Source organism: Agelaius tricolor, unplaced genomic scaffold (genome assembly GCF_023055355.1).
Source record: "Agelaius tricolor isolate 1412-34295 unplaced genomic scaffold, bAgeTri1.0.p SCAF_2, whole genome shotgun sequence".
NCBI classification, from domain to species: Eukaryota; Metazoa; Chordata; class Aves; order Passeriformes; family Icteridae; genus Agelaius; species Agelaius tricolor.
The window spans coordinates 94,018,181-94,044,727 of NW_027269262.1; the positions used below are offsets into that span (position 1 = coordinate 94,018,181).

The following is a 26,547-nucleotide window of genomic DNA, read 5'->3' on the forward strand; positions in this document are numbered from 1 at the left end:
AAGAGGCACCACACGCCTCACATTCAGCTTATCCCATAAGAAATTCCACTCAGGGAATGCTGTAATTCCTACCTTGCTGCTGTGTTGTTGAATTTCCCCATGGAGGCAATCTCAAAGGGAGGGAAGGAATGTCCTGCACCCCTGGAAGATACAGGGATCAGCAAATGAGCAGAGGAAAATTTCCACTCTTTCCACTCCTTCTCCCATGTAAGTAGGACAAGAGCAGCATCATCTTGCCAGCCAAATGCTGCAGCTGCTTCCAGGACCTGGTCTGAAACAGAGCACTCTCCTTAATTTTGCATGAATTCCCCTGCCAAATGTCTTCCTGCGGGCAGGTCCCGAGGCAGAGGAGCCTTTATGCAAGTTCAGGAGAGATGGGAAGCAAAACTTGTTTGATTTAAAGTCTGAGAATTTTTATTTTTCTTTTTTTTATTTTTTGCCATGGGGCGTCACCTCCCAGGCTGAACTCTGGCAGGCAGAGGGAAGAAGCCAACATGTGCCTGTTGGGGACATTTGCCACTGGGTCACTTTCTCTTCTCTCTTCATTTTCCAGCTGCTGGCTGTCATTAGAGGGAGGACTCCTCTATGCCTTCGTGGGACCGGCGGCTGCTGTCGTTTTGGTATTTAAGCTTGTCTGAAAGATTTCTTTTTTTCTCCTCCACATCTTATAGCAATTTCCTTGTTCTTTCAACCCAAGAATGCCCCTCTTTATTTCCACTTGCGTTTCAAAGAGCTTCCTCCTTCAGGAATAATGAAGCCAATAATTTGGGATGGGGTTGATTCTGAAATGTAATGTGTCTCAGATCTCAGCCTTCCCCCTCTGTCCTCACTGGAGCCCCCCAACATCTGATTAATGCTTTACCTTGGTTTTGCTGTGTCTGGATGGAAGTGCAGGTTGATGGTGGAAAACTCTGACATTGTCTCCTTCAGAAAATGCTGTTCCTGGTGGTTTTCACACCAGGTTGTGCCCTCACAGCCAGCTTTTATTCCTGGTCCATCCCAAGCCAGTGCACGTGTGCAGATTTCCTTGTTTGAAATTGAAGTTAAAAATCTTCAAATCAACGCTGTGGGGATCCCTTCTGACCCTAAAAATGTCACGTTTGCTTTGAATTCAAAGAGATGGCAGGGTTAAAGTGGGCATTTCTAAACTCCAGCTCCTGCATGGGGAGTCCATTCTTCTGTCCAGCACAGCCCCAACACCAACCTTGGCCAGTTATAATTTGAATTTAAGGTGTCACTCAAGGTGACATTCCTTCCCTGCTCCTCAGGCCTCACTGCTCATGACAAACCTCAGGGCTGAAAGAATCTGAGAACTGCTGCACCTCCAGGAAATCCCTCCTGCAGCAATTCCTGATGGGTTTAAAGCCACGTTTGAACCCCCACACCTTTCTGCAGTTTCTCTCCCACCACTGTTTTATCCAGTGGAGGAGCTTTATGCCCTCTGAGGCTCTGGAGAGCCCCGCAGGAATGGGGCTGTTGACACTCCCAATTCCTTTTTCAGCTCAGGCTTTTGTTCCGTGCAGTGCCTGGGGGATGAAATGCCCCGCAGCAGCGGGAGCTTACAGGAGAATAACTCCACAAAAGCTCGGGCTGCCTCTGTTCTCAGCGCTGTCACTGCACATCAAACCACCTCGGAGCCATCGTTTCCATCAGGGTGACAAAGAGGAGAGCCAGCAGTGGCCCCTCCTCTGCAAGAAATCAAAACTGGCATGAGCTGAGGTCTTTCATGTGGGGTTGTGACACAGTGATTCCGAGGGAGGAAGCTTTGGTAGCGCCCAGAGTCACTCTGCTGCCTCAAAGCACCTTGCTTTTGTTGTGCCAGCAACGAGGGAGGTGATCTTTCCCTTTTTCCTCTTTTAAAGTGTGAGGAAAACACAGGAGCCTGCTTCCATTTGGCAGCTCAGATTTGCCTCACCATCAAGCAGAGGAAATGAGATGTCCTCACAGAGGCGTCAGCACATGCAAATGGTGGTTCCTGCAGGTGATATTTGGTGGTGAATCATCTCTGGGGGTGTCTGGCCCTGATCAGCACCAAGAGAGGGGCCCCACGCCTCGTTTAGACTCCCTGACTCATTCCTGGCCAAAGTGACAAATGAATATTGCCCTGGCAGAGCCACCAAAGAGCTTGGGGAAGAAGAAGGAGAAGGATGGAAAGCCTTTTTATAAATGGGAACCTGCAAAAAGATGGGCTCAAAAAGTTGATAATACTCTGAAGGTGGTTGGCCTGCAGCTTCAGCAATGTTCATAACTCACAGTCAGGCCACTGACACTGAACAGCTGCAGCTTTGAAGGATAAAGGTCTGACCTTTATTCTTAAAAATCCTGATCTGCTTTAAAACACAGAGCTGTTGGAAGCAGTTTTGCTCACCCAGCTGATGTGGAGCAGCCTGGTGGGTTTTGTGCAGGCCGAAGGCAGGGGGAGGCTCATGGAACAAAGTGAGGACAGGGTCAGCAATGGTCAGGTCATGGTCATCTCCATGAATTTCAGACTTGAGGCTTTGCTTCTGGAAGTTATCTCAAAGATAAGGAAGTAAAGCTACTCTGCATGTTATTGGAAGAATATCCATGTGGTATCCCTGATGTAGGAAAGAAGTGGAGCCAGGATCAGAGCAGGGTGTTGATTGTGGTGATCAATGTACTGGATTAATTGATTGATTGATTAAAACCAGTGTAGAACTGCTCTTTGTTGTCTCCCCTGCTCCTTAGGAGTGAGGATGCACACTTTGGCCAGCCCTAGGATAGATCCAGCCACACTTCAACCCCACCTTTCCTCCTGCCCAGCTGCACCTCAAGGAAAAACTTTTCTGGATCCTCCACAGTGAAGGATCAGTGATTTCAAAGCGCTCCCTCTCTTTCCAGGCTCATAACCAGGCTTTGATTTCCTGCTGATCCTTGGCTGTGTCACTGTGCCTGACTTGCCAGTGTTGTTTCTCTGAATTAATACCATGGTGAACTCTAGAAATGGTCTCAGCTGTCCACTGACCCAGCAGCTGATGCACACAAAAATAACTGCAATTATGCGATTTTCTGTGAACTCCTAGCTGTGGGCTCCACATCAGTGAGCTGGTGAAACCAGCAGAAAGATTGATCATTGTTTTGGGGGTGATTTAGGCAATTAGGCAGAGGCTTGGTCCCTTCCTTTGGGTCAGGTGACTCTTTGGATCTCTTAAAATCACGAACACATAAAGCCACATGAATTTATCTCTGAATTTGGCCTAAAAAGCATTTCCCTGCAAGCCCCACATGCAAAACAGCATTGACCACATGTTTCTGCCACCAGCAGCTGTTCCACTGACAGCAAAGCCAGGAGAATGTCTCCTTTTTCCACCATCATGACCTCCTCCACGCAGGGGTGGGGCTGGCGTGTCACTAACGTGTTGGGGATGGGGTTCGTACAGCAGATGCAGCTGGCAGCAGTCGATGCAGGTGGAAAGGCACAGGGAGGAGTTTGGGGTCACTCTGCAGGATCTCAGCTCTGTCCAGCCTGTGTTTCACTGTGGATTTTTGTTTCTGATGGACACAGACATCCCTACTCTCATCCTGAGGAAAATGGACTGCACAGAATTGTATCACCCATTGATTTTTTGGGGAATTCTCAGTGCTGTGCCTTCTGCAGTATCTCCCAAGACACCCCACCAGAGCAGATGATGTTTCTACTTGCTCCAGCACCCCTCCACCTCTTATTTTGAGAGCAGCAGTGGTGTTTCTCCAGGAAAGATCTGTGACACGTTGTCTGCATCTCTTAATGCTGCTTCTGACTCCCGAAGGTGCTTTGGGAAGCAGCCAACGTCAACCCACTGCTCTTCTCTGTACTGGACACTCTCTATTTGGATTAGTCCAAAAAATTGTTCTTGTGCCTGGAGTTTGCCTTGCTGGACCTCAGGCAGTGTTGGGGTTCAAGCAGCCCTGCAGCAATCTGAGAAATTCCCAGTCTCTCCTGCTTCATGGAGACCTGGTTGAGGGTTGGACTTGATGACCTTGGGGGTCTTTTCCAATTTTAATGATTCTCCAGCCTCCCTGGTCTGCTGCCAGCTGCATTCTGCTGTCCTGAACTCACTGATGCACGGCCTGGGGAGGTGGGACAGGGGACACAAGGGGTGGGGGCCTGCAGTGGTGTGACCTGGCTTTGGGAGAAACCCTTCTGTGTTACTGAGCTTGACCTGACCCACTTGAGAACAAAACTTGTGTGTTGTTTCTCTTTTGACAGGTGAACATGGTTATTGGCATTCTGGTTTTTAACAAACTTGTATCCAAAGATGGAATAACAGATAAGAAACTGAAGGAACGGGCAGGGTATGCCTTATCAATACATCTAAGTAAAGAGTGAAAATAAAAACCAAAAATACCCAAGGTTGTGATCAATAACCAGGCAAGGGGCGAAAAGGGAGACTGGGAATGAAAACGAAAAAAAAGCAAAACCAGATTTGAACAAAATGAAAAAAAACACACTTGATTTAATGTCTTTGCACTGTCATTTAGTGCAGCAGGACAAAAAAATCCAAGAAGCAGCCCTGTGTTGCTGTGGAGGAAGGATAAAAGTTCATCTCTTTGTTAAAATGGCTTCAGCCAAGGCTGGCACATCCTCCCAGAAATGAGGGAGAGCAAAGTGGCTCTTGTCACTAACTCCTGGAGACAGCAGAGAGAGACTCAGCACTGCTGAGTGTGGCACGTGGCAAGAGCTGGGGGACACAGGGGCCGTGTCTGGGGGCTGGCAGGTGTCTCAGGGACAGCAGAGGTGTGTGATGGAAGGGAATGGGTTCTGGAGGTCTGGCAGGGAGCAGAGCAGCAGATGGATGCACTAGGAGAGGTGAGTTAAGAACCTCTGCTGGGAGAAAAATTCTGCTGCCACCTGAGGTTCTTTATCTTCTCCACCGCCTCCATTCCTGAATCCAGAGGGTTTGTGTTACCTGTTTTCCTTTGGAGTATAAATCCAAGAGTTGACTCCACATTTCTCCCCACCCTGGTGTCTCCCACGGCTTTGCCCAGGGCAGCAGCTCCTGGGCAGGGCTCTCTCTTGGGTTACTCCCAAAATTTTGGCAGTGGCTATTTTGCCACTGCCAGCACCCCCAGCAGGATGAGAGCCCTTCTCCTCTCCATTTCCAGGAGCAAACCTGCAGTTTGCTCAGATTTTATCCCTGAGCAAGGGACAGAAATGGCAGGCTGACACTCTGAGTCTCCTCAGATGACCAGGTCAGATGCGTGTTCCTTTCCCCTGCCCTTTTTGGCTTCTTGGTGCAGTCAGAGAAGCTCTGCTCCGCAAGTCAGGGATCTGTGCTCCCAATTGTCCACTGCAGGAATTTGATTTGTCACTGTGGGTAACAGCTGTGTTCTGGAAGGAAGAAGTTGTTCACAAAGGAATGAGGAGAGCAAAAGCTGTTCTGGTTCCTCTGCGTGGAGGCAGAGTTTGAAACCTTTGGAGGCTGCTGGAGAAAGCGCTGGGTGCATGGATATATCCTGCCTGTCCAAGTGGAGGGAGAAAGGAGCTCCACTGAGTCTCAGAGGGCAGGGGTGGATAATATGGATAAGGTTCAATATTCCTGACACTGCTCTATTGAGTAGTTGGGGTAAAAGGGATTTTTAATTGAGTGGTGGAGGCAAAACCCATGGTAAAGGCAAGTTCGTATCCAGCACCTCAAATCCTGTGTTCAGTTTTAGGCCCCTCACTCCAGGAAAGACCTTGAGGGGCTGGAAAGTGTCCAGAGAAGGGAACAGAACTAGGGAAGAGTCTGGAGCACCAGGAGCAGCTGAGGCAGCTGGAGAGGCTCAGCCTGGAGAAAAGGAGGCTCAGGTGAGACCTCATCACTCCCTACAGCTCCCTGAAATAGGGAGTGGTGTGGTGAGGTGGGAGCCAGAATCTACTCCCAGGTAACAAGTGACAGGACAAGGGGAAATGGCCTCAAGCTGCACCATGGGAGGTCCAGGTTGGATATGTGGAAAAATTTCATCCCTGAAAGGATGACCAGGCTTTGGAACAGGCTGCCTGGGGAAATGGTGGAGTCACCATCCCTGGAAATGCTCCAGAAACAAGTGGACCTGGAACTTTGTGATAGAGTTTAGTGGCCATGGAGGGGTTTGGTCAAAGGTTGGACTCGATCTTGGAGGTCTTTTCCAACCTTAACAATTTTGTGAGAAACACAGGGACCTGTTTAGGCTCATGGTTTATCAGCAGTTTTGACACAACCAAGCCTTGGGGTCCCTGGCTGCAGCAAAGGGAAATTTTGGTGCCTGAGCAGTGCCATGGCCATAAAACAAGAGGAGATTTGGGTGATCAGAGATACCAGCTGCTGCCGGGTTGAAAAATAAGTGGAGAAGTGACCTTGGTGCATTGCTTGGAGCAGCTGCTAACAAGCAAGTGCTTCATTCTGGATGATGCCTTCTTGACAAAGAGAGAACTCAAAAAAAAAAAAAAAAACACCCAGGCTGCAAGGCAGGGTCTGGAGCAGGGTAATTGCACTTGAAAGTCAGCACTGCAATAAGTGGTTTATTGGATTAGCAAAGCAGCAAGTTGCTGCCTCTCAGTCCCTCCCTCTCTAATCCAAACTGCACACGGAGTGACCTTATTTAATACACAGCAGCTGGTTATTGATCACACTCAGAGTTGGGCTTTAAAAACAAAACCTGCGAGGCAACAAAACAAACGAACAAACAAAAACAAAACCAAAAAAGTCGTTTTTCTGATGTTCTTTGTTTTTTTTTTCTTTCTTTTCTCTTTTTTCCCCCCTTCTTTCATGTCCGTGTGTGTGTGTGCAGCACTTTTAAGCCTTATCTGTGCTCAATGGTTTTGTTCTCCCTTCCCAAGTGCCCCTGCTGAGAGTGTGGGAGCACTTTTGAGAGCCCTGGTGCCCCTTTCCCTTTAGTTCTCTGCTTCTGGCCTGGGCTTGGGAACCGTGTTGGAAGGTAGATCTGAAGAAAATCAGAATTGAGTAACGGCCTTGGAGATGTTTGGACCTGAGGAGATGGTCTAAAGAAACGTTGTGTTTCCTTTAGCAGAGGCAAGAAGTATGGTTCAGTGTTGCAAAAACAATTTTTAAAAAGAGTGGGGGGAAAAAAAAATCCCCCCAAAATAGGAAAAAAAGAAAGAGCTGTTGGATGTTAAGAGGAGCCCAGCACACACTCCACAGATTGGTTGTCACAAATTCATCAGCGCCAACAGTTCTCATGAAATAATACCTGAGACACAAGAATTCTGCCCTGTACTTAGCAGTGGAAATAGCTGTGGTTATTGTTGTCACATCTGTCAGAAAATGCAGATTTTCTAGTGGCAGTGATTTTATAGGTGGATCACAAAACCAGGCTGTAGGGAAGGGGGTGTGAATACCTGGAGAGATGGAGAAAAGCCAAAACCTGTCTGGGAATGGAGAGAACCGTCCCAGGAAACAGACTCTACTGGTGGCCAACTCCACCACCAGTGTTTGAGCTCTCTTGAAGGGATTACTACCAAAAAAACGAATGTTTTAATGTCAGGAGCCTTTAAAATGAATTTCAAATGTATTCAGCCAGCATTTATTCCACATTTGTGTGCTCACACAGGCAGAGAGGAGGATTGAGACCATCAGGGATATTCACCAGGGCTAATTTTAGCTGGGTTTAATCTCTCTGGGCTTCCTCTGCCACTCCTGAGGAGAGACAGGAGCCTTGTCCCCCCTTAGGGGACCTCTTCTTTTACCTCTGTTGATCACAGAAACCACCCAAGATGAGTTTGCCCCAAAACCTTGTGTGAAATCATCTCTGTGCAGGTGTCCCGATGGGGTGGAACAGAGCTGGGTTGTCAGAACACAGAGGGGAAAGGTGATAACTCCACTGAGACAGGAAGGGATTGGGATTGCCCTTCCTCTGGGAATGGTTCCTGTTGGAAGCAGTGCTCCTGCTCTTCAGGCTGTGGATGGTGGAAAGCACTGCTCAATAAAAAGGTAGCAAAGTCCAGGCTCCAGTGAACACACCAGATGAGCCCATGAGCTGTTTGTGGATGTTTAGGAAGCAGAAAAAGCTAAATTAAATGAAGGCATTATTCACTGTGATTATCTAATTAGCTTCCCTTTCATATGCACAGGCGCCAATCTAAACCTGCTACGGAAATTCAATATATTAACAACCTCATGCCCCCAGCCAGAAGGAATTAGGAGATAAATGTACCCACATCAGTGCCCACTGCTTGCAACTTTCTGCATAAACACACCCAACAGCAGCTACAGTTGTGTGTTTACAGTGGTCTTTTGGCCAGTTCTCTGTGATTCAGTGTCATTCATGTTTTTTCTGGTACAGTTTCCCATCAAATTCCTCAAGTCAATCTACTTTTTTTCTTTTTGCTGCCTATCTCTGCCTCTCTCTGTCTCTCTGCTTATCTGTTCTTTGTGGCTTATAGATTTGGGGATAAGCTGTCGTATTTTTTTTTTATTTTTTAAGGGTCGTGCACCTAATGCCTCTCCAGACCCACTTTATCTTTGGTTCAGACATTGTCCTCACAGGATTTACTCCATCCTTCCTGGAAGATACTTATCTGTGGACACAGGAGCTAAGTTCCTCTGTGTCTGAAAGCTTCTGTGGGATGCCTTAGTCATTATTCTGGATGGGAATGATGATTTATGTCACTGCAATTAATGAAAAGACCAATCAATAGCCACTTGAAAGGGGGCCACTGGGCCCACTGCTGCTGCTGTGTTGGTGCTCATCAGGATGTCTTTTTGCAGTGAGACTGAACAGAGAGCCACCAAAGCTAAGAAATGCTCTGTGGAGCCCCCTGATCTCTCTCCTAGGCAGGGCAGGGCTGTAAAACCCCTCCTGGTTGGGGCAAATTTCCCTCAGCAGCATCCCCACCACACAGCCAGGGATGACAGACCCTGTGCCGTCCTCTGGCAGTGATTTCGCGTCTTTTCTGATGCCAGGCACAGCAGGAAGGTCTAGGGGATGTTTTGCAGACTCCTTCCTGTTTTCCAAGCCATATCTGACGTGGCTGTGGATCTGTGCAGACCAGGGAGAGCACACAACCAGTAAATTCTGGGAAGGAACAGGGCCAGTGCCAAGTTAATGTGGCTTCTGGGCTCCTGAAGAGGAGCTGGATGGGGGTTGGTTCCCACACATCAGCTGCTAAAATCCCAAGGATGTGCTTTAGCAGATCCCCTCACACCAGCAGCCCCCAGTGGGCTGTTTCTGTGGTTGGTCCCATCCAGGAAAAAAAAAAAAGTGGGACAGCAGGTGGGGATAATCCTCAGGGTTCATCCCAAAGATGTTTTTGGCTCCTGAACAGGATGTGGGAGAAGGAAGCAATCAGCCAGTTGGGTTCCTCTCAGGGCAGGTTAAGGAGTAAGGAAACACCCAAGCTCAGGATTAACTTCAGGACGTAAAAGAGTCCCATCCTGCATCAGGGAGGGAACCCAAAAACCAAAACGTGGCCTCTGACCAAAAACCAAAGAGTGGCCTCTGTCCTGGTCTCACCAGCTCCCAGTCAGAGAAAATAAGTGACTTATCCCTTGCATTGCTTTTAGGACAGCAGATAAGCAGGCACAGCCCCCACAGCCCTACTTCTTGCCTTCTACTGCACAACCCTGCCACCTTTTTTGTTTTGGAGCAAAAAGGCCAGGAGGGAAAAGAGTAATTTCTCAAAAAAAAAAAAAAAAACAAATGAAAAGAAGGAGGTAGAGACTGGGAGAGCAGTATTGGTTTCTCCTTCCCTGGGTGCCAGAGAGACACCCTGAATCTGGCAAGACTTTCACCAACACAGTTCCACCCTCTCCAGCAGCACCAACGAATCTGAGTTGTCCATTTCCCCCCGTTCCCCGCATCTGGAGTGGTACAGATGAGAGAGTTTTAATTCCTGCCTGTCTTTCATTTCTCTTCCCAAACTGGGTATGGTTGGTTGGCTCCCTTCTCTCCTTCCTTTCTTTTCGGCTTCTCTTTCCCTTTCCTTTCGACGTTTGTGCTCATGAGCGAAGTGTTTTGTTTTGTTTCAGTCTTTTGGTTTTAATTGCAGTCAGATGGCAGTGCCCCTTTACGGCATGACGCTCAAATGTTCCAAGTGTGGAGTAGTTTCTTCTGCTGAAGTTTCGGCCACAGCCACCAGTAACGCCATGTTAGTTCCTCTAATTTCAACTTCTTTTCTTTCTTTCTTTCTTTCTTTCTTTCTTTCTTTCTTCCACTTTCTTTTTTTTTTTTCCTTGTTTTATTTTTTTCCTTTTTGTTTTGATTTTCGCTTTTCAGTTCCTTTTTTTATTTCCCTCTTCCATTTCCCTGCACTCACCAGCCCGTGTTTGTTTTCTCTCCCCATGTCCCTGCCCACCTCCCTGACATCCCCCAGCTCTCCCCGACCTCATTCTGTGGGCCATGAGTAGAGCAGGGCTCCTGCAACACCCCTGGAGCTGATGGGCTGGATCCTGAAAAGCACTTTTTTGACATGCCTAGATTTAAGATTTAAGCATGTGACCAGCCCATGGAAGACAAAGGGACTCTGCATTTGTTGCAAGCCATGTTTAATTTGTTTAATGCTCCATTCTTGGAGTTCCAGACTTAAAGCTGTACTGATTCCCAGTAATTCTGGTGGTAGACAGGGACTCCAAAATCCAGCTTTGTCAACCACTTGAGCACCTGCTTGAGTGTTTTCCTCCAGAGACTGCAGAGCACTGAGTGTGGTTTACGTGAGTTGGTGAATCACTTCTAAGTGGGTTTTTTCTCCTCTTATGAAATGCTGAAGTTAAGTTTAATACCTCGTAGGCCTGCAGGTCTGATTTGATAAGTGTTGACTGCCTCTTTTGGACCCCTGAAAGCACTTGGAATTAATTCTCAAAATCTTTAAGCGTTTCATAGCTCTGAGTTACAAAAGTCAAAGGCTGTTAAATCTCTTCTTAGATGCCACTGGAGTTAGCTTAAAAAAAAAAGAAAAGAAAAAAAAATCACTCTAGAGCTTTGTTCTGCTGGAGAAATTGCTATTTATGTGGTTGGCTTTTTTCACAAAGGTTGAGGTTGGAGGAAGAGTCATGAGAGAAGGTTTGTCTTTCTTCCTTCCCTTTTGGAAATTTCATTATCTGTATCACATCCAAGTGATGCTACACTTTGGTTTTGATGTCTGAATTAGTACATACAAAACGTGTGAGGGAAACAGTCTCAGATCATTTGCAGTTTGAAAATTCCTACTTTTAATTAATCTAAACTAAAAGAGGCAGCCGATTGCCAGATCTCAAAATGTAGAAAGATAAAAGAAAAGCAACTCAAGAGCACCTGGAAGGTGTCCCTGCTCATGGCAGGGGGTTGGAATGAGATGTTCTTTAAGGCCTCCTCTAACCCAAACCGTTTTATGGTTCTGTGGTTTTCTCAGTGAAACGAAGAACTGAACAAAATTTGATTTATTTTTCACTGCTAAGGTCGTTTACTCACCTTTTGCAGCAGTGCCCAGCTGAGATGGTGAGATGGAATCAGTCCAGACATGTGTACCACAAGTCTGGAATGAGCAGCTCGCTGCTTCTTGGATTCCTGTAACTGCAGAGCAATGTTAAACCAGCAGTAGATTTACTATTAATAAATTAGACTCTTAAATAGGAGAGGCTTTCTGTTCATAGTAAATTAATTTTAAAAGTTAAATAGTCTCAAGTCCCTCTCCAATAGTGTCTGACTTTGGTCTGTGATAAATCACAAATTCTGACTCATCTCCAAATCAGGAGGAAAAAGGGATGTGAAAGCCAGATCTCCTATTCATCCTGCTTCTCTAATTTAAGTGGATTGACAGAAATTGGACGGCTCTTGTAAGAGGACTTTTTTCTGTTTTGTTTCCCAGCAGATTGGGTACCTCAGATGACAGTGTCCAGTATCAATTTTGTTATTTGTCCTCAAGTGTCCTGTGCTCTTATCCTTGCAAAGGGAACACTGAGGAGTACACAAATAGGTTCACCCATTTCCCCTCGTGATCCACTTCATCCTGCAGCTGAACTCTTCCTGGTTTTCCTCCTCCAAATTTCTTGTAAATGAGGTTGCCAAAAAGGCAAAAACTCTGATTATTCTTCATGCCACTGCCACCCTTCTGCTGGGCTCCCACCTCCCAGACCTTGCAGCAGCTTTGCCATTCAGTTTTGGAGTCTTGGAATGTGGATTAAATGCCATGAGGATTCCTGGCTCCTCCCTGACCTGGAATGAGCCATAATTTTTTTAGTGCAGAGCACATCAAGGATGTTCCTGCCTTGTTCCTGCTGGGGTTGCACATGCCCACCCCAGCTTCCCTCCCATAGATTCCAGAGGTTTATTTCTGGGATAGCCTGGAGTGAGAAATAGGTCCTTTAGACTGTTTTTCTTGGATTTTGGAAATCTTTGTGGTGAGATCTGTGGTTGGAGAAGGGGATGTGCAAAGGAGGGAAAACATAGGGAACTGATGGGAGAGAAAAGTGACAGAAGTGGAAAAATAAGTACTGGAAAATGTGTGATTTCTTGACCTGGGGAATGATAAATGGAAATCTTTGGATGTCTGTGATTGTTAAGGGTTAGCTGCACTTGACAGGTGCAGGTTAAATGAATCTCTCCTTTTAGGCTGTGCTGAAGAAGATTGGAAGACCTATGTTCCCACATTTCCTCCCATTTATTGCTGCTTGCAGGGCACCCTCAGCCAGTGAAATGTTGCCTTGTCCTTAATTTGTCTTTGCTACCCGTGAAAATTATTTTATCTGAGATGGAAAGCGTGTCTCAGGGGCTTGGCTTTTCTTGGTGCTGGCTGTGAATGAGGGAATCCACTGCAGACAGCAGGGAGTGCTGGGGGATGGATGGATGGATGGATGGATGGATGGATGGATGGATGGATGGACGGATGGAAGTTGATGTCTCATCCCTGAAAGTCTCCAGGGCCAGGTTGGACAGAGCTCTGAGCAACCTGTTCTAGTGGAAGGTGTCCCTGCCCATGGCAGGGGTTTGAAACTTAATGATCTTTAAGGTCCCTTCCAACCCAAACCATTCCATTATTTTATGAACCCTTGCCAAGCAGCTCATTGGAAATGTGAACTCTCAGGCTCTGACCAGTGGGAAGGGACTGGCCCAAGACTAAAACCCTGGCACAGTGTATTTTTTCCAGGCATCTCACCCAAGAGCCAATGTCAGGGGTTCCTTGTGACCCTTATCATCATCATTCCTTCTGAATCCTCAGGATTCATGTGTCAAATCTCCCATCTAAGGGTCTTGCCCTTTTTCTTGGCTCAATATCCTTTTAGGGAGTTTTGGATGTCAAAATTTCTGCCTGTATTGTAATTCCAGGATTAATGTGAGTCAGTGCTTCTTCCATGCATGGCTGGTCTAGGAGGGAGACTGTTCCTCAGGAGAGTGTTGTCCTCATGGTTCAAGGAATTTGAAATCCTATCCTTACCAGGGGATAACACCTGGATCCTGCAAGTCCTTCTTGGACTCTCAGACAACACCTTACCTTAATTAAAGCTGAATAATGAAGCAGTCTGGTCACAGCTGCCTCATCACCTGCCTGTCTCATGTGTGATTGTAAAATCATCACAGAATGGTTTGGGTTGGGAGGGATCCTAAAGTTCATCTCATTCCAGACCCCCACTATGAACCCTTTCCACCAGACCAGGCTGCTCAGGGCAGTTTAGAGGCATTTGATTTCCTGTTCCCCTAATTTTATTATTTATATTGTGGCTACTGGGAATCATCTTTCAGGGGAGAATAGAAATCACAGCAGGTGTTTCTTTTTTGCCTGTGGCGGGGAGAGCAAGCAGAGTTTCCCCTCTTTTGTGGTTACAGGTTTCCTATCTTGGTTATATGGGCATTGAGTTACAGGGATTTGCTCTGAAAGTGCCCCTGAAATTGGAACAACACTCTTGCTTTTGGGAGGAACAGTTTTTAAATGTTTAAAAAGTGTTTAAAACCAGGTTGGATGGAGTTGTGAGCAGCCTGGTCTACTGAAAAGTGTCCCTGCTCATGGCAGTGGGGTGGAGTTAGATGATTTTTAAGGTCCCTTCCAGCCCAAACCATTCCATGATTCTGTAATTCTGTGAATACAGGTCAGAGGAGCAGAGAAGCATGAGAGAATAAATAAAGCACATACCTGTACTGTGATTTTCCTGCAGCAGAACTGCTGGCGTGTAAGGAGCCATCCATTATTTGTTGAGTCCAGCAACTAATTCCCTTTTCAGAGCTCCTCTCCAGGAGCTGCTTTTGAATTATAAAGTGATTTTTTTACCTTCTGCTGCTGCTTTAAGTTGCTGCTGCTCTGTCAGGGTTGAGTAATGAAAATAATTGATCACTTTGCCCTTTCTAATGGCCCTTTACATCTTTATTGGCATGTCCTGTGTGTCCCCCTGCACTTGCCTTTTCTCAGGGTGCAGGACTCTTCATCTTTCTTCATGTAGATCTTTATCTCCAAAGCCATTCTTTTGCTCTTTCCATTGCTTTCCTCTAAGTGCAATCCATTTATTCTGCTTCTTTTGCAAAGACAAAGACTCTCCACGCTTCCAGCTACAAAAAGGACAAAGCCACAGATAGATTTTGTCATTTTGGCCAAATCTTTGCTGCCAGGGCAGGGTCTGGTGTGTGCTTCCATAAGGCTGAGTGCTTCCCATGGTAGATCCCACATTTTAGAGCACATTAGGAGTGGTTGAGGGAGCTGGGATGGTTTATCCTGGAGAAAAAGGAGGATTGGGAGGACCTTATCACTCCTTGGAGGGAGGTTAGAGGCAAGTTGGGGTTAGTCTCTTCTCCTATCAAGCGACAGAATTAAAGGAAATGGCCTCAGATTGCACCAGGGGAGGTTCAGGTTGGATATTGGGGAAAATTTCTTCACTGAAAGGATGATCAAGCATTGTCACAAGCTGTCCAGGAGATGCTGGAGTCCCCATCCCAGAAGGATTTAAAAGCTGTGTAAATGTGGCACTTGGGGACATGGTTTAATGCTGGCTTTTGCAGTGCTGGGAAAAGATTTGGACTTGATCTTAGAGGTCTTTTCCAACCTCAGATGGGATGCTGCTGTCACTTGTCCTGAGGGCTGTCATAAATGGGATAAATAAGAGGATCTGCCAGCTAATTCCTTTGTCCCAAGCAATAAAAGTAATGGATTTATTGATCATGGCTAATCCATGAAAAGCCATTAGGTGGTCACAATGTCTTTGTATAACAATTGATCATTTCATATCACATCTCATGATAAGCACTCTAATGTGATATTTCTTAAATCCTATAAATAATTCTGGGTTCTTCTAAGGGTTCACTGTGCCTCCTGAAAAAAGGGACAGGTGGGAAGGTGGTTGAAGTATGAGTCCTGCTATGAATTCACCTCACAGCAATTAGAATTAAGGGCAATCTCACAGAAAACCTACTTGTCTTCCCCATGAGTTTTCACCTGAAGTTTCAGCCTGTACCAGATTTCTTTAATGGAGCTTTTAATTTGGAGTTTAATATTTTCAAAAATCTAAGCAGAGCCCTGCAAGTGAAATTAGAGTGAGATCCATTTCCTGTGACCTGTTGCCACCTGCTGCCTGAGAATAAAGACGATGCATTTAAGTAGCAAGCAGAATTTCCATCAATTTTGTAAGGGATGAATGCTGCTGAGAAGGCACCAGGAAGGTAAATCACAAAGAGAGCAGAACTCTGAGCTGATGTAAGTCATCACAACTTGGGAAAATCCTGATTTGATCCAGCTGAATATGTGGCTATCAGCTGAGCTGGAAGGGCAGATGTTGTTTTCATCATCTGGTTGGAAGGGTGGAGCAAATTGACTCAAACAATTAATTCTTAAAGCAGGTTTTGATACCAGTGGGTTCAAATATGACCATTTGCTGAAGAGAAACATTAATTTACATATAATTCACCTTCTCAGCAGCATCCCTTGCAACCCCAGATCCACATCTAAGTCTTGGATCCAGATCATTGTTATTATGAGCCTGCAGTTCTTTTCAGGAGTGGAAAACCCACCCAGATTCAGTTATTTGGTTCAGACCTGGCTCACATCCATTGCCAGGTTGCACATTGGTGGCAGTAACATCCACAGAATGGGGGTACCAGGAGTATTCTGGAACTCCAGATAATTCCAGGGGGCAGAGTTGTCTCTTACAAAACTTTCCCAGCAGCTTTTATTGAATTTTATGGTTTCCCCTTGCTGCTGGAATTATTTCATCTATTCAGCCATGTTGTGTTGGCTGACACTTTCATGGAAGACACATTTAGAAAGGTTCTTTTTCAACCAAATCTTATCTTTCCATTCAGCATTTCTGCCTCTCTGATTTTTTTCTTTTATGCACTTGCTGCTTAGCCAGATTTATGAAGGCACTACCACAAATGACAGCAAAGAGAGATTTCAGTGTAATGAGGCAGATTTTAGAGAATTGAAATAAGTTATTTCTCTTTAGGAGTTGTTTGGTTGCAGGCTGGTTTTTTGTGTATTTTTTAATAATACTTCAAAATCATAGTTTGTCTTGGGCATTAAAGAACAGCATTTGCCATCCAAGATAAAATTACAAGGTATCAGATTATGTCATGGCATTTACCTTACAAAGAGGTCTCATAATGCTTGTTCTAATTAAAAAGAAAAATAATTCCATTTCCCTGCTCCTTTAGGTCAATTAAATTCCTTAATAATACCAAGAAGGAACAGATCCAAGTGTGGACAGGCTGTAGGAATATTTGCAAACAGGGTTTAATCCTGACTATAAAATAAACTGTCACTTCAGTGTGTGGTCATTGCAGAACTGATGTTAACAATACTTCAAAAACCCTTAATGAAGCCAGGGCGTTCTATCCTGATGTCCAAACCTGTATCCAAGCTCCAGCTTTGTTCAGGTAAAACTCTCACTGAGGTCTGTGAGCTAACCAGCAAGTAAACTTTAAACCCTTGATCATAGATCAGGAAATGGTGAGCAAGTCCCATGTAAGTACTGCTGAACGTGTTTCATGGTATCTGTCCTGTAATTTCTTGTCTTGCCTGTATTTGTTTGTATTTGGAGGTTTTCTTGTAGCTCCTCTTATTATTCGAGTCCTTCTCTGGTTTGTTAGGTAAAAGCCCACAGGGAAATTCTCCTCATATTCTTGGTGCCAAATAGATGGGATGAGTGACAACTTAAAATCTCCCTAGTCAGCTGTTAAAATTGTTTGGGATTTTTTTTTTTTTTTTGTTGGAGAGATGGATGCCTGAAGAGTCCTTGGGAAAAGAGCTGCTTTCCCATTTGCAGGGCCATCATTCACAGCTAAAGTGGAGTTTCCTGGGGCAGCATCACAGAAAACTTGTTTTGTCCAGTTTTCTGTCTTGTGACTGGAAATGTGGCTTGAATCTCCAGTTAATGTCCACGCAGGAATAAACTTACAAGAATGGTCAAACATGGAACAAAAAAGTTGTTTTGTTTTTTTTTTTTTTTTTCCCAAAGCATCAGCTGCGGAGATCTCACTAGAAAGCTGAAAATTTTCTGACCATGGGGAAATGAAAAGTTTTAGGTCAGGTCAGGTTTTAATCCCCGGTGTCATGGGGACCATCATCTGCAGATTAAAAGGAGAAATGCAGATATTTCAGTCTGCACATCAGCTCTCTGCCTGTCCGTTTTGAGTCACTCGAAAGCGTGACACGTCCCAGTGTTGGTGTCTTCCATGTGCTGTGGAAGTCCAAGTGTCTGTGACCCGAGTAGCGACAGCCATCGTGACAGACCAGTCTCTGCTGCAACTGTTCCCCTTCCCCTTGGCAACCTGCAGTGATTGTATTTTGTCTCCTTCCCTTGGGAAAAGCCGTGGTGGTGGATTAGGGGCAGAGCGGGAAGGGCGTGGAAAGGGGAGGGAGGGATCCGCATCCTTCCTCCCCACCTCCAGTTTTATGCATGACTGCACCGTTGGGAAGTTGTCCCCTCTGTTTGGGTGGCGTGAGTGTGCAGAGCCTCCTCCTGCTTCCCTGGGAGAGGGGCTCAGGAAAGCTCTCCCTCATGGAGATGCTGGCTGGAGAAACCCTCTGCAGCCCGGTGGGATCGGGAGGCTGAATTAGAACCCCCACCTGGGAGTGGGTGAGGTGGAGCTGAGTTCCCTTTCCCTCTCCCTTGACAGGGCATCCCTCTGGAGCTCCTGCGTGGTGCTGCCCCTGCTGGCTCTCACCTGGATGTCTGCAGTCCTGGCCATCACCGACCGGCGCTCGGCGCTTTTCCAGATCCTTTTCGCTGTCTTCGACTCCTTGGAGGGATTTGTCATCGTCATGGTCCACTGCATCCTCAGGCGGGAGGTGAGAGGGAGGAGTCATTATCTGTTACATAATTAATGTTTTTTCCCATAAAAACCACATGGAAAAGTGCCCAACCATCTGGTAACTTCTCTAACCCTACAAATTTCGCTTTGGGGGAGATCGTGACCACAAAAACGGCCGTGACATTTTCGGTCAGAGGGAAGGAGGAATGAATCAGGGTGGAGTTTGGTGAGATGGGATAACATGTCAGGCTTTGCTTGTTTACCAGCAAAATTCTCATTTCCAGAATGTTCACACCCCTCCTCCAAAAGATGCCACATTAAAGAAGTGATTTGTGTGATTTCAGGAGAGGCGAGATGCACTGAGGTTTGCAGGATGAAATCTGTGCTGGCATTAACACCCTGATATTCCAGCTAGGAAGTGCAGCCAGCAATAATCAGGCAAGGAAATTGAGGAAATTCTCTTCAGCCTCCCTGTGGAGATTTCAAATGGTGAATTATATCAGGGAAGAAAAGAACAAATCTTTTATGTTTCTTTTATTCTTTTCATCCTACAGAGTGGAGAGACTATTAATAACAGAGACAGGAAGGGGCTTTTTTTTCAATATTAATTTTATCTTCTTACAGTTCCTTTAAATTCAGTAAAACAGATTAATTTCTTATGTCAGGCCAATGAAATCAATGGAATTACACCACTGGCTTGGCTGAGACTCCTTCCACTAATTGCATTATGAATATGAGTCTGCATTCACAGTCCATTGCAGTCACCAGGATTTTTTTTTCAATTATTTCAGTGAGTTTGGGATCAGATTTATATTACAGGATCCTGATCAGACTTTGTAGACACCAATACAATGATTAATGCGGGAGCATCCATTTAAAACATATTGCAAGCTGCAAAATAAAGGACATTTTTATTCCTGACTGCATAAATCAAGCAAATGGAAGTGACCTAGGCAGTGACCCGGGGTTGCTGGAAAAACTCTGAGTTGCTCTTCAGTGTGTGAAATCTGTAATACACAAACCTTGTGAAAGAAATGCCTGGGTGCTGCTAAAGCAGGGTCCATGTCCTTTTGATCTAACAAGGGCTGTTTTTATTTTGGATTTCAGCAGAATTTAAGGTGGTTTGGTCAGTCTGACTCTGACCTTTGCCAATCTGTTCCTGCAGGTCCAGGATGCTGTGAAGTGCCGGGTTGTGGATCGTCAGGAGGAAGGGAATGGAGACTCAGGGGGGTCATTCCAGAACGGACACGCTCAGCTCATGGTAGGGAAATCTCCTACTTCCCCTTTAGTAGGGGTTTTTTGGAGATTTTTAACTCATAACTGATAATCAGAGGACTCTGTCCATCCCAGATCCTGAATTCACCATTCTCATTTCCTTTAAACTTTTGCTTCAGCAAACAGAGCCCTTAAAATGGACTTTTTCACACAAATCTGGGGCATTGCATTTTAATTTTAAGGTTCTCAAGCTCACACACCAGGTTTTTCAGGCATCTTGGTGAGATCCTTTCTTTCCCAGAAAAATAAAGAACAAAAATACACCTCCCATGTCTTCCAGACCTTTTAATCCCCATCAAGCTGCCTTGTCCTGGCTGGAGCTAGAAGTTGTAGTTTAATACTGTTTTAATTACAGTCTGTTGGGTTACTGTCATAAAAAATGCTGTCTCAGAGGGATTTTTTTCTCTCAAAAGCACACTTTGCTTCACTGGGAATAGTTTAATCTCTGTAAATTGTGGTCCTGTTGTGTAAGTCCTTTGCAAACAGTAAAGGAGTAGGCTGTGGGCCTTTGCCCTGCATCTGATCCACTGTTACGATGTAGTTGATGCAAGAAACATTTAATTTTGGAGATTAAGACATAGATATCAGGAGAATCAGATTATTTGAGCAACTTCCAAGAGCTCCCGGTTAATATTAGAGCTACAGCACAACCCAGTGATGTTTTTTTCCAGCAGTTTCTGCCTGGGTACGAGGCCTCATTTCAAACAGCACAATCTTGGAGTCAAGACATCAGCAGAGCTTTAATTCCACCACACCTTGTGGTGTTTGCTAAAAAACAGGTGCCTCATTTCTCATTTAAATGCAGAGTCTTCTTATTTTCAGACATGTTCTCGCTCTGCCTAATTGTGGGTAATTAGAGAGCCCCTTGCATGCCTGGTGCTTTGGCTTGTTCAATAACAGACACCACAATCAAACCCAGTCTCTTCCATAAATTAACACCCAGAGCTTTCTTATTCTCCCTCTCTAAATCACGTGCCTTCAAATTATTTATATAACCCCCTCCAGATTCTCAGCAACCTGAAAAAAAAGTGGATCCTGTGATTGTCAGTCTGCTGTCGCCATCCCAAGTTTCAGGGCTTTGCATCCCTGTACAACTCCACATTTCCATCCCTTATCAGCCACCTTGGGAAATTCTGTGTCAGCCATGAGTTTTTTAGCAATGTTGCATTTCCTCCTGCACTGCTGACGCAGCGCAGGGTGTGTGGAGGAGCAGGGAGCTTACAATCACTTTCCTCACATTCCAGCACAAAAAGCTGCAGAATCTGGCTGTGAGTGATGACTCCTCACTGGTATTTTTAGAGGGGTACAATGTTATTTTGTTGTAAAATCACCAAAGGAATCAAAAGCTTTTGCAGGATGACATTTTTGCTGTTACCTTTTTTGTTTATCTCCAAATCTGCCCAGCAAGTGAAAAGGAGCTTAGCTGAGTAGAACTGGTTTTTCCCCACAAAATCTTGTTGACTGGTATTAAATATAAACCTGTCTTTCATTTGTTTATCAGCAGAACTACTGCAGGCTGTTGAGCTGCATTTTTTTCTGGAACTCCTATCATGAAAATGAGATTATATTTTTCTGTATCGTCCCATTTGCCCATTCGAATGTTAGTTCGATCGTATTTCTCTTCTGGTCTTTTCAGATTTTTTGATATCCCAAAGAATTTTCTGGGAAATTAATATCAGGAAGGCTGAGATAGTTAAAAAACTCTTGGCTCTCAACCTGCTAATATTAAAGTGTTTATCCCAGGGGGATGGGGATTTTTCCCACATTCTTCTCAGTATTCAAATGGATTTCATTTTGTCACATTAATACAATTATGTTAAATGTCTTTCTGAAACGATACCAGGAATAATCAGTGAACTCTTCTACCTTTTGCCAGTCTGCAGCTTCCCCGTTACTCCATGAAAGCTCACGGCCTGCTGTGACTCAGTTTATCCAGTTCTTTGAAATGTTATCTGCTCAAAGCTTCAGAAAAAGGATTAAGTCCTCCTGGGAGAAGAAAGGAGTTCCCTTTGGCTGTGCACACCACTTGAAAAAGTTATTCAACCTTTGTGCCTGTGGGAGCCATTGATTTTATGTGTTAAGAGTTTCAGAAGCAGAGACTTGTTCCCACTTCTTGTGGCTTGGTGACAGATCACAAAAAAGCCCAGTGGGGGTTGAGCAATCCCAGCAGGCTCCCCAGATCTCTTTAATAAAGGGTGGGGAATCCACTTAAATTTATGTGTAGAGTGATACATCCAAAACAGTTTGGGCCAGAAACCTGTTCCCTGTTTTTTTAGGGGTGTGCATAAATGTGTTCCAGCGAGATACTTTAATCTGCAGCCCAGGAATGAGTGAATGGATGAGCAGATGAACAGTTGAAAAGCAATGTTCCAGCTTTATCAGTGATAAAATTCAAAAGCCAACGGGTGGAAAAACATGGTGTGTTTTCCATGTTTGAAAATCCACCCAAACTTCTCTCCTCCACTCTCCCAGCAAAGGCTGTGCCCACCTCACTAATAAAGTGGGGATTTTGCATTTCCAAGTCTTCCTGTCCCTCACTACCCCCTTTTGACCCCATCCTCTCTGTTCTCTGTCTTTCAGACCGATTTCGAGAAGGACGTGGACATGGCTTGTAGATCAGGTGAGCACATCACAGGTGAGAATCAGCAAGTGACCTGGTTTGGGGATTGAACTAGGCCATTTTTTTTCCTTCCCTTTCTGTTTCTTTTGTGTGTGTCTTGGTGCCTTGCATGTCCTCACGTGGGTTGCCCTTCCTTTCAACCCCAGCCAAAAGAAAGCAACACCCTGAATTTTCCCTTTGCTTTTCCTATTTTCCTGTAGCTCTTTTGGCCTTTTAACTGAGATCAAGCCTTGCCCCTGAGGAGTTGTTTTTTGCCATGTAACACAGTGGCAGAGAAGAGCATCAAGGAAGAAGAGATGGGATCCATCTCTTCATACTCTGATCCTTCTTTGTTCCAGCAACCTCTGCTGGGGTCATGCCAACCTCAGGCAGCTCTGTGCTCATGAAGGGTGTCTTTGTAGAAAGTCTGGAATCTGGAGAGCCTTCCCACTACTCCACCTGGCTCCAGGCTCTTCTGTGCACCTGGAAGTGGTTGGATCTCTCCTCCTCTGCCTGCTCCTTTCTGCTGTGTGTTCATCACACAGGTTGCTCTGGATCCTGAGGATGTGCATGAGTTGACAGCCCCTTTTCCCAGTAATCCCAGGGGTGCCTGTGCTGCCTGGATTCTCCCTGGCTGCCTGTTCCTCTCTGCAGGTTTCATCCTCTCCTGGTCCTGGTATGCCTGACCTTTGGCTGAGGTTATTTTTCTTACCCTTTATAGATACTGAGGCTTTCATTTGCCCTCCCAGACTTCTCCCCTCTGCCAAGCAAGAGAAATACCAGCTTGCTTGGGAATTGCATAATTCATATCTCCCAAACCAGGATCTTCCAAAGCCAGGGACAGCACACTCTGTGTTCAGTTACCACTATGGCAAAGCTTCTCTCTCTATTTTTTTATTAATCTTTCTTTCCTGCCTTCCTTCTTTCCTTCTTTCTTGTGTTCTTTCCTTCTCTCTTTCTCTCCTTCTTTCCCTGCCCTGCCTTTTTTCTTTCTCCCCTCCCCTCTCCCTTTCTATAAACATCTACCTGTCCTTTTCATTTATCTTTTTCTTTATCTCATCTATCATTTATTTATCTGCTTCTAATGTATTTATCTATAATTCATCTCTTTCATTCTGTCTCACAATCACTTATTTATCTCTGTCCTCAGCTGTCGGTCTTGCTGCACCTGTTATTTATGTATTTCTATCTGTCAACATTTGTCCCTGTCACTGTGTTTCTGTGCATTGTCTATCACTGTCACTATCATTTATCTGTCTAATATCTATCTATATCTTATTTATCTTTTCCTGTCCATCTCTCTGCCTCACTCCCTCTCCCTGTGCTTATCACAGTCACAGTATATTTATCTCACTTACCCCTGTGATATCTTATTTCACGGTCTCTTTTGTCCATTTATCTCTTTTCAGGGTCTCTCCATTTTTTTTTTCCCTTTCCGTTTTTCTGTCTCACACTCTCTAATTTAATTTCTAGCTGTCAGCCTCTTCTCATTTGTCTCCCTCCTTCTCTTTTGACACCAAATATCTCAGTCCCAAGAAGTCACGTATGAAAAATGTGTGTGTGGGGCCATGTCTGAATTGAGAGAATGCTCAGGGAACATTCACCAGGCAGAGTCAGCTGTAAACCCCAGGCAGACACAGATTCCTCCTCTAGAGGAGCCTTTCTGGATCCGCCACCACACCTCTTCATCCCAAATTGAGTTTCCCAGAGGAAGGGAAGGAGCTGGTTTGTTTCACGTGATTTCATGGCAGGAGCCCCTGGATCAGCAGCTTGCCAACAGCCTAAGCTTCCCCTCCTTTGCCAGCAGCCAACTCTAGAATTTGTATTTGTCTGCCTGGAGATTGTCCTCCTCTCATAAAGTGCCATTAGATTGTGCCAAGATAAGTAGTTAATAATAAACCTCATTTCAGAGACCTTTTGGAGTGGTGCATCATCCCATGCACTCTGCTTATTGAATAATAAAATCCAGGAACCTGTCCAATGGTTTCTGGCCATCATTTCTCCTGGAGGCACCATCTCCCCTCTTGTGATGGATTGGAGATGTGGCTGAGACCACTCAGAACCCTCACACATTGATCCCCTGGTAGGATTTGCTCCAGGGCTCGGTGTTGAAGGCTCACTCTGCTTGCTCCTTGCTTGGAGATTGCCAAGTGGAAACCTCTCCAAACCTATTTTCTGTAACTGATGTGAGCATGGAGAAGAGCCTGGATCAATAAACCTTGCTGGGACTCCCAAGGGAAGGGCTTGACTTGCTCTGATTTATCCCAGCAATGCCAAGATGTTCATGGCTACTAGAGTTTTCAGCTTTAAAAAGCTCTTTACAAGCTCTTTTTATTCTCCTTGGTGCCCTGCTCATCCTACCTTGCGTGCTCTGTAGTCTTGGGGGGGGAGTTTGATCTTCCCTCACTCCCACTCAGAGCTGGTAGGAAAATCAGTGTGTCCTCAGTGCCATGGGATGCCCATCCCACTCCATCCCACATGGAGCAGCTGAATAATGTCAGCTCACCCCAAAAATCCTTCTCCCTGGTCCTAAAAAAGATCCATTTACCTATTTTTATTTCCTCCTTGCGGTGGGCAAAAGGGGAGCACACATTTCTTTCTCTTTTGCTGTGCTGAAGTCCTGGGTAAGTAGCCCACAACACTTTGTCCCTGCCCCACAGTCTGATTTCCATGATTTTCTGATTTTCCACCCAGCAGAGACATCAAGGTTGACATCATTATTTTCCCAAGATCTTTGCTGCAGCCTGAAATCAACTGAACAATAGATTATTATGCCTGGAAAAGGGGCAAATTTTTTTTTTTTTTGCAGACAGTGTTGTGTGGGAATGAGTGTCCAAATGTCCTTTATGACATGTTCACTTCCTCCTCAGTTTAAAGTGTTCCTCTCTTTTTAAGGAATATTCCCATCACCACTTGCTTTCCTGAAGGGAAATTGAAAATTGCTAAATAATGAGCTCTCACAAAGGCTTACCATGATTACTGGAATGTAAGATTTTATGGAGAGCAGTTTTAAATTCTTAACAAAATATGGTGTGTTTCAAAATACCAATTTATTAACACTGGAACTGTTAAGGGAAAAGAGCAACCTGAAGTATTTCAGTGAGTTAATACAAAAAATTAAATTTGAAGGGAGCTGGAACTCGATGATCTTTTAAGTTCTCTTCCAGCCCAGACTATTTGATGATTTTATAGTTCTATGAATCATTAATAACGTTGTATTTCAGCTATTTCCTGAATCAAAATAATCTTTTTACATGAAAGTAACCTTTTATTTTAAAGAATTCTACTCCACAGGCTAATAATGTATAGATTTCTTATATACATGCATATAGTAGATGTACTAAATATCTAAAAATCTCTTTGGTTTTCAGGGTATTGTTATCAACATGTTGGCCTAGATGGGAGTTTTGGCCATGGCTGTGTTGGAAAACTCACATCACAGAGAACTCTCCCAAAATAACAAAATTGTTTTCCTCCCTAGCTTTAATTTTGCCTTCGGTATCCTGGATTTTAGAAAATAGAAATAACGTTAAACACCGTTGTGCCTCTTTGGGAGAGGTGCTGGCAGGGAGTGACTGTGGGAGGTGTCTTGATGTGTCAACAAAACCCCAGGTGAGGTGCTGAGGACACTTCTCTGTCTCCCCAGTGCTGAACAAAGACATCACCACGTGCAGAACCTCGACCATCACGGGGACCCTGAAGCGCCCGTCGCTGCCTGACGAGGAGAAACTGAAACTCAACCACCAGAAAGGCTCATCCAACTTCAACAGTCTTCCAGCCAACGTCTCCAAGATGCACCTTCAGGGCTCCCCACACTACCTGGGGGCCATCAACCTGAACGAGTTCAGCAACCACTCCCTCACCCTGAAGAAGGACAAGAACCAGCCGCCGAAATCCATCTACATCTGCGACGGGGACATCTTCAAGAAGTTGGACTCGGAGCTCTCGCGGGCGCAAGAGCAGACCATGGACACCAGCTACGTGATCCTGCCCACCAACACGTCCACCTTGAGGGCCAAACCCAAAGATGAGAGCAAATACAGCATCAACATCGACCAGATGCCTCAGACACGGCTCATCCACCTCAGCATGGCCACCGACCCCGGCTTCGTGGTCAAGAGTCCCCCGCGGGAGCCGGTGACCATGGCGTGCAGTGAGGTGCAGGGCTCCTCCATGATCCAGCAGCAGCAGCAGCTGGCTCCACAGAACATCTCCAACGAGTCACAGATTCCCAACAGCCTGTGTGACACGGGTGACTCAGGGAACTCGGGTGTGGTGTCCAAGAGCGAGACCGTCTCCACCCTCTCCATGAGCTCCTTGGAGGTGAGCGTGGAGATCGCGGTGTTGTTCTCAGCCCAGGGTGGTGTTCTGCCCTCAATCCCGCCACTCCAGGGGGTTGGAAAGAAGAACTTCAGGGAAATTGTAGCCCAGGATGCAATGCCAGTGTCATATTACCCTGAGGGACCAGTGGCATGAGGTCATATTTTGGAATGTGATGTCACAGCTTCCAGAGCACATTCCATTGCTGGATCAAATATTTTTAGCCCTAC

The 26,547-nt window shown here is 45.4% G+C and overlaps 1 protein-coding gene across 16 annotated transcripts in view; it reads left to right on the top strand.

The window, feature by feature from the left end:
• The window catches only part of ADGRB1 (adhesion G protein-coupled receptor B1), a 289,794-nt gene that overhangs the window by 245,409 nt on the left and 17,838 nt on the right, over nucleotides 1-26,547 (top strand). For 10 of the 16 annotated variants that reach the window (XM_071421902.1, XM_071421903.1, XM_071421911.1 and 7 more), the window contains 7 exons: nucleotides 554-620; nucleotides 4,208-4,293; nucleotides 9,968-10,066; nucleotides 17,989-18,160; nucleotides 19,289-19,384; nucleotides 21,979-22,033; nucleotides 25,644-26,320. In XM_071421902.1, the coding sequence (XP_071278003.1) occupies nucleotides 554-620; nucleotides 4,208-4,293; nucleotides 9,968-10,066; nucleotides 17,989-18,160; nucleotides 19,289-19,384; nucleotides 21,979-22,033; nucleotides 25,644-26,320 (1,252 nt within the window). The remainder of the gene's footprint in view (nucleotides 1-553; nucleotides 621-4,207; nucleotides 4,294-9,967; nucleotides 10,067-17,988; nucleotides 18,161-19,288; nucleotides 19,385-21,978; nucleotides 22,034-25,643; nucleotides 26,321-26,547) is intronic. The other 6 variants (XM_071421917.1, XM_071421918.1, XM_071421915.1 and 3 more) reach the window with 3 other exon arrangements.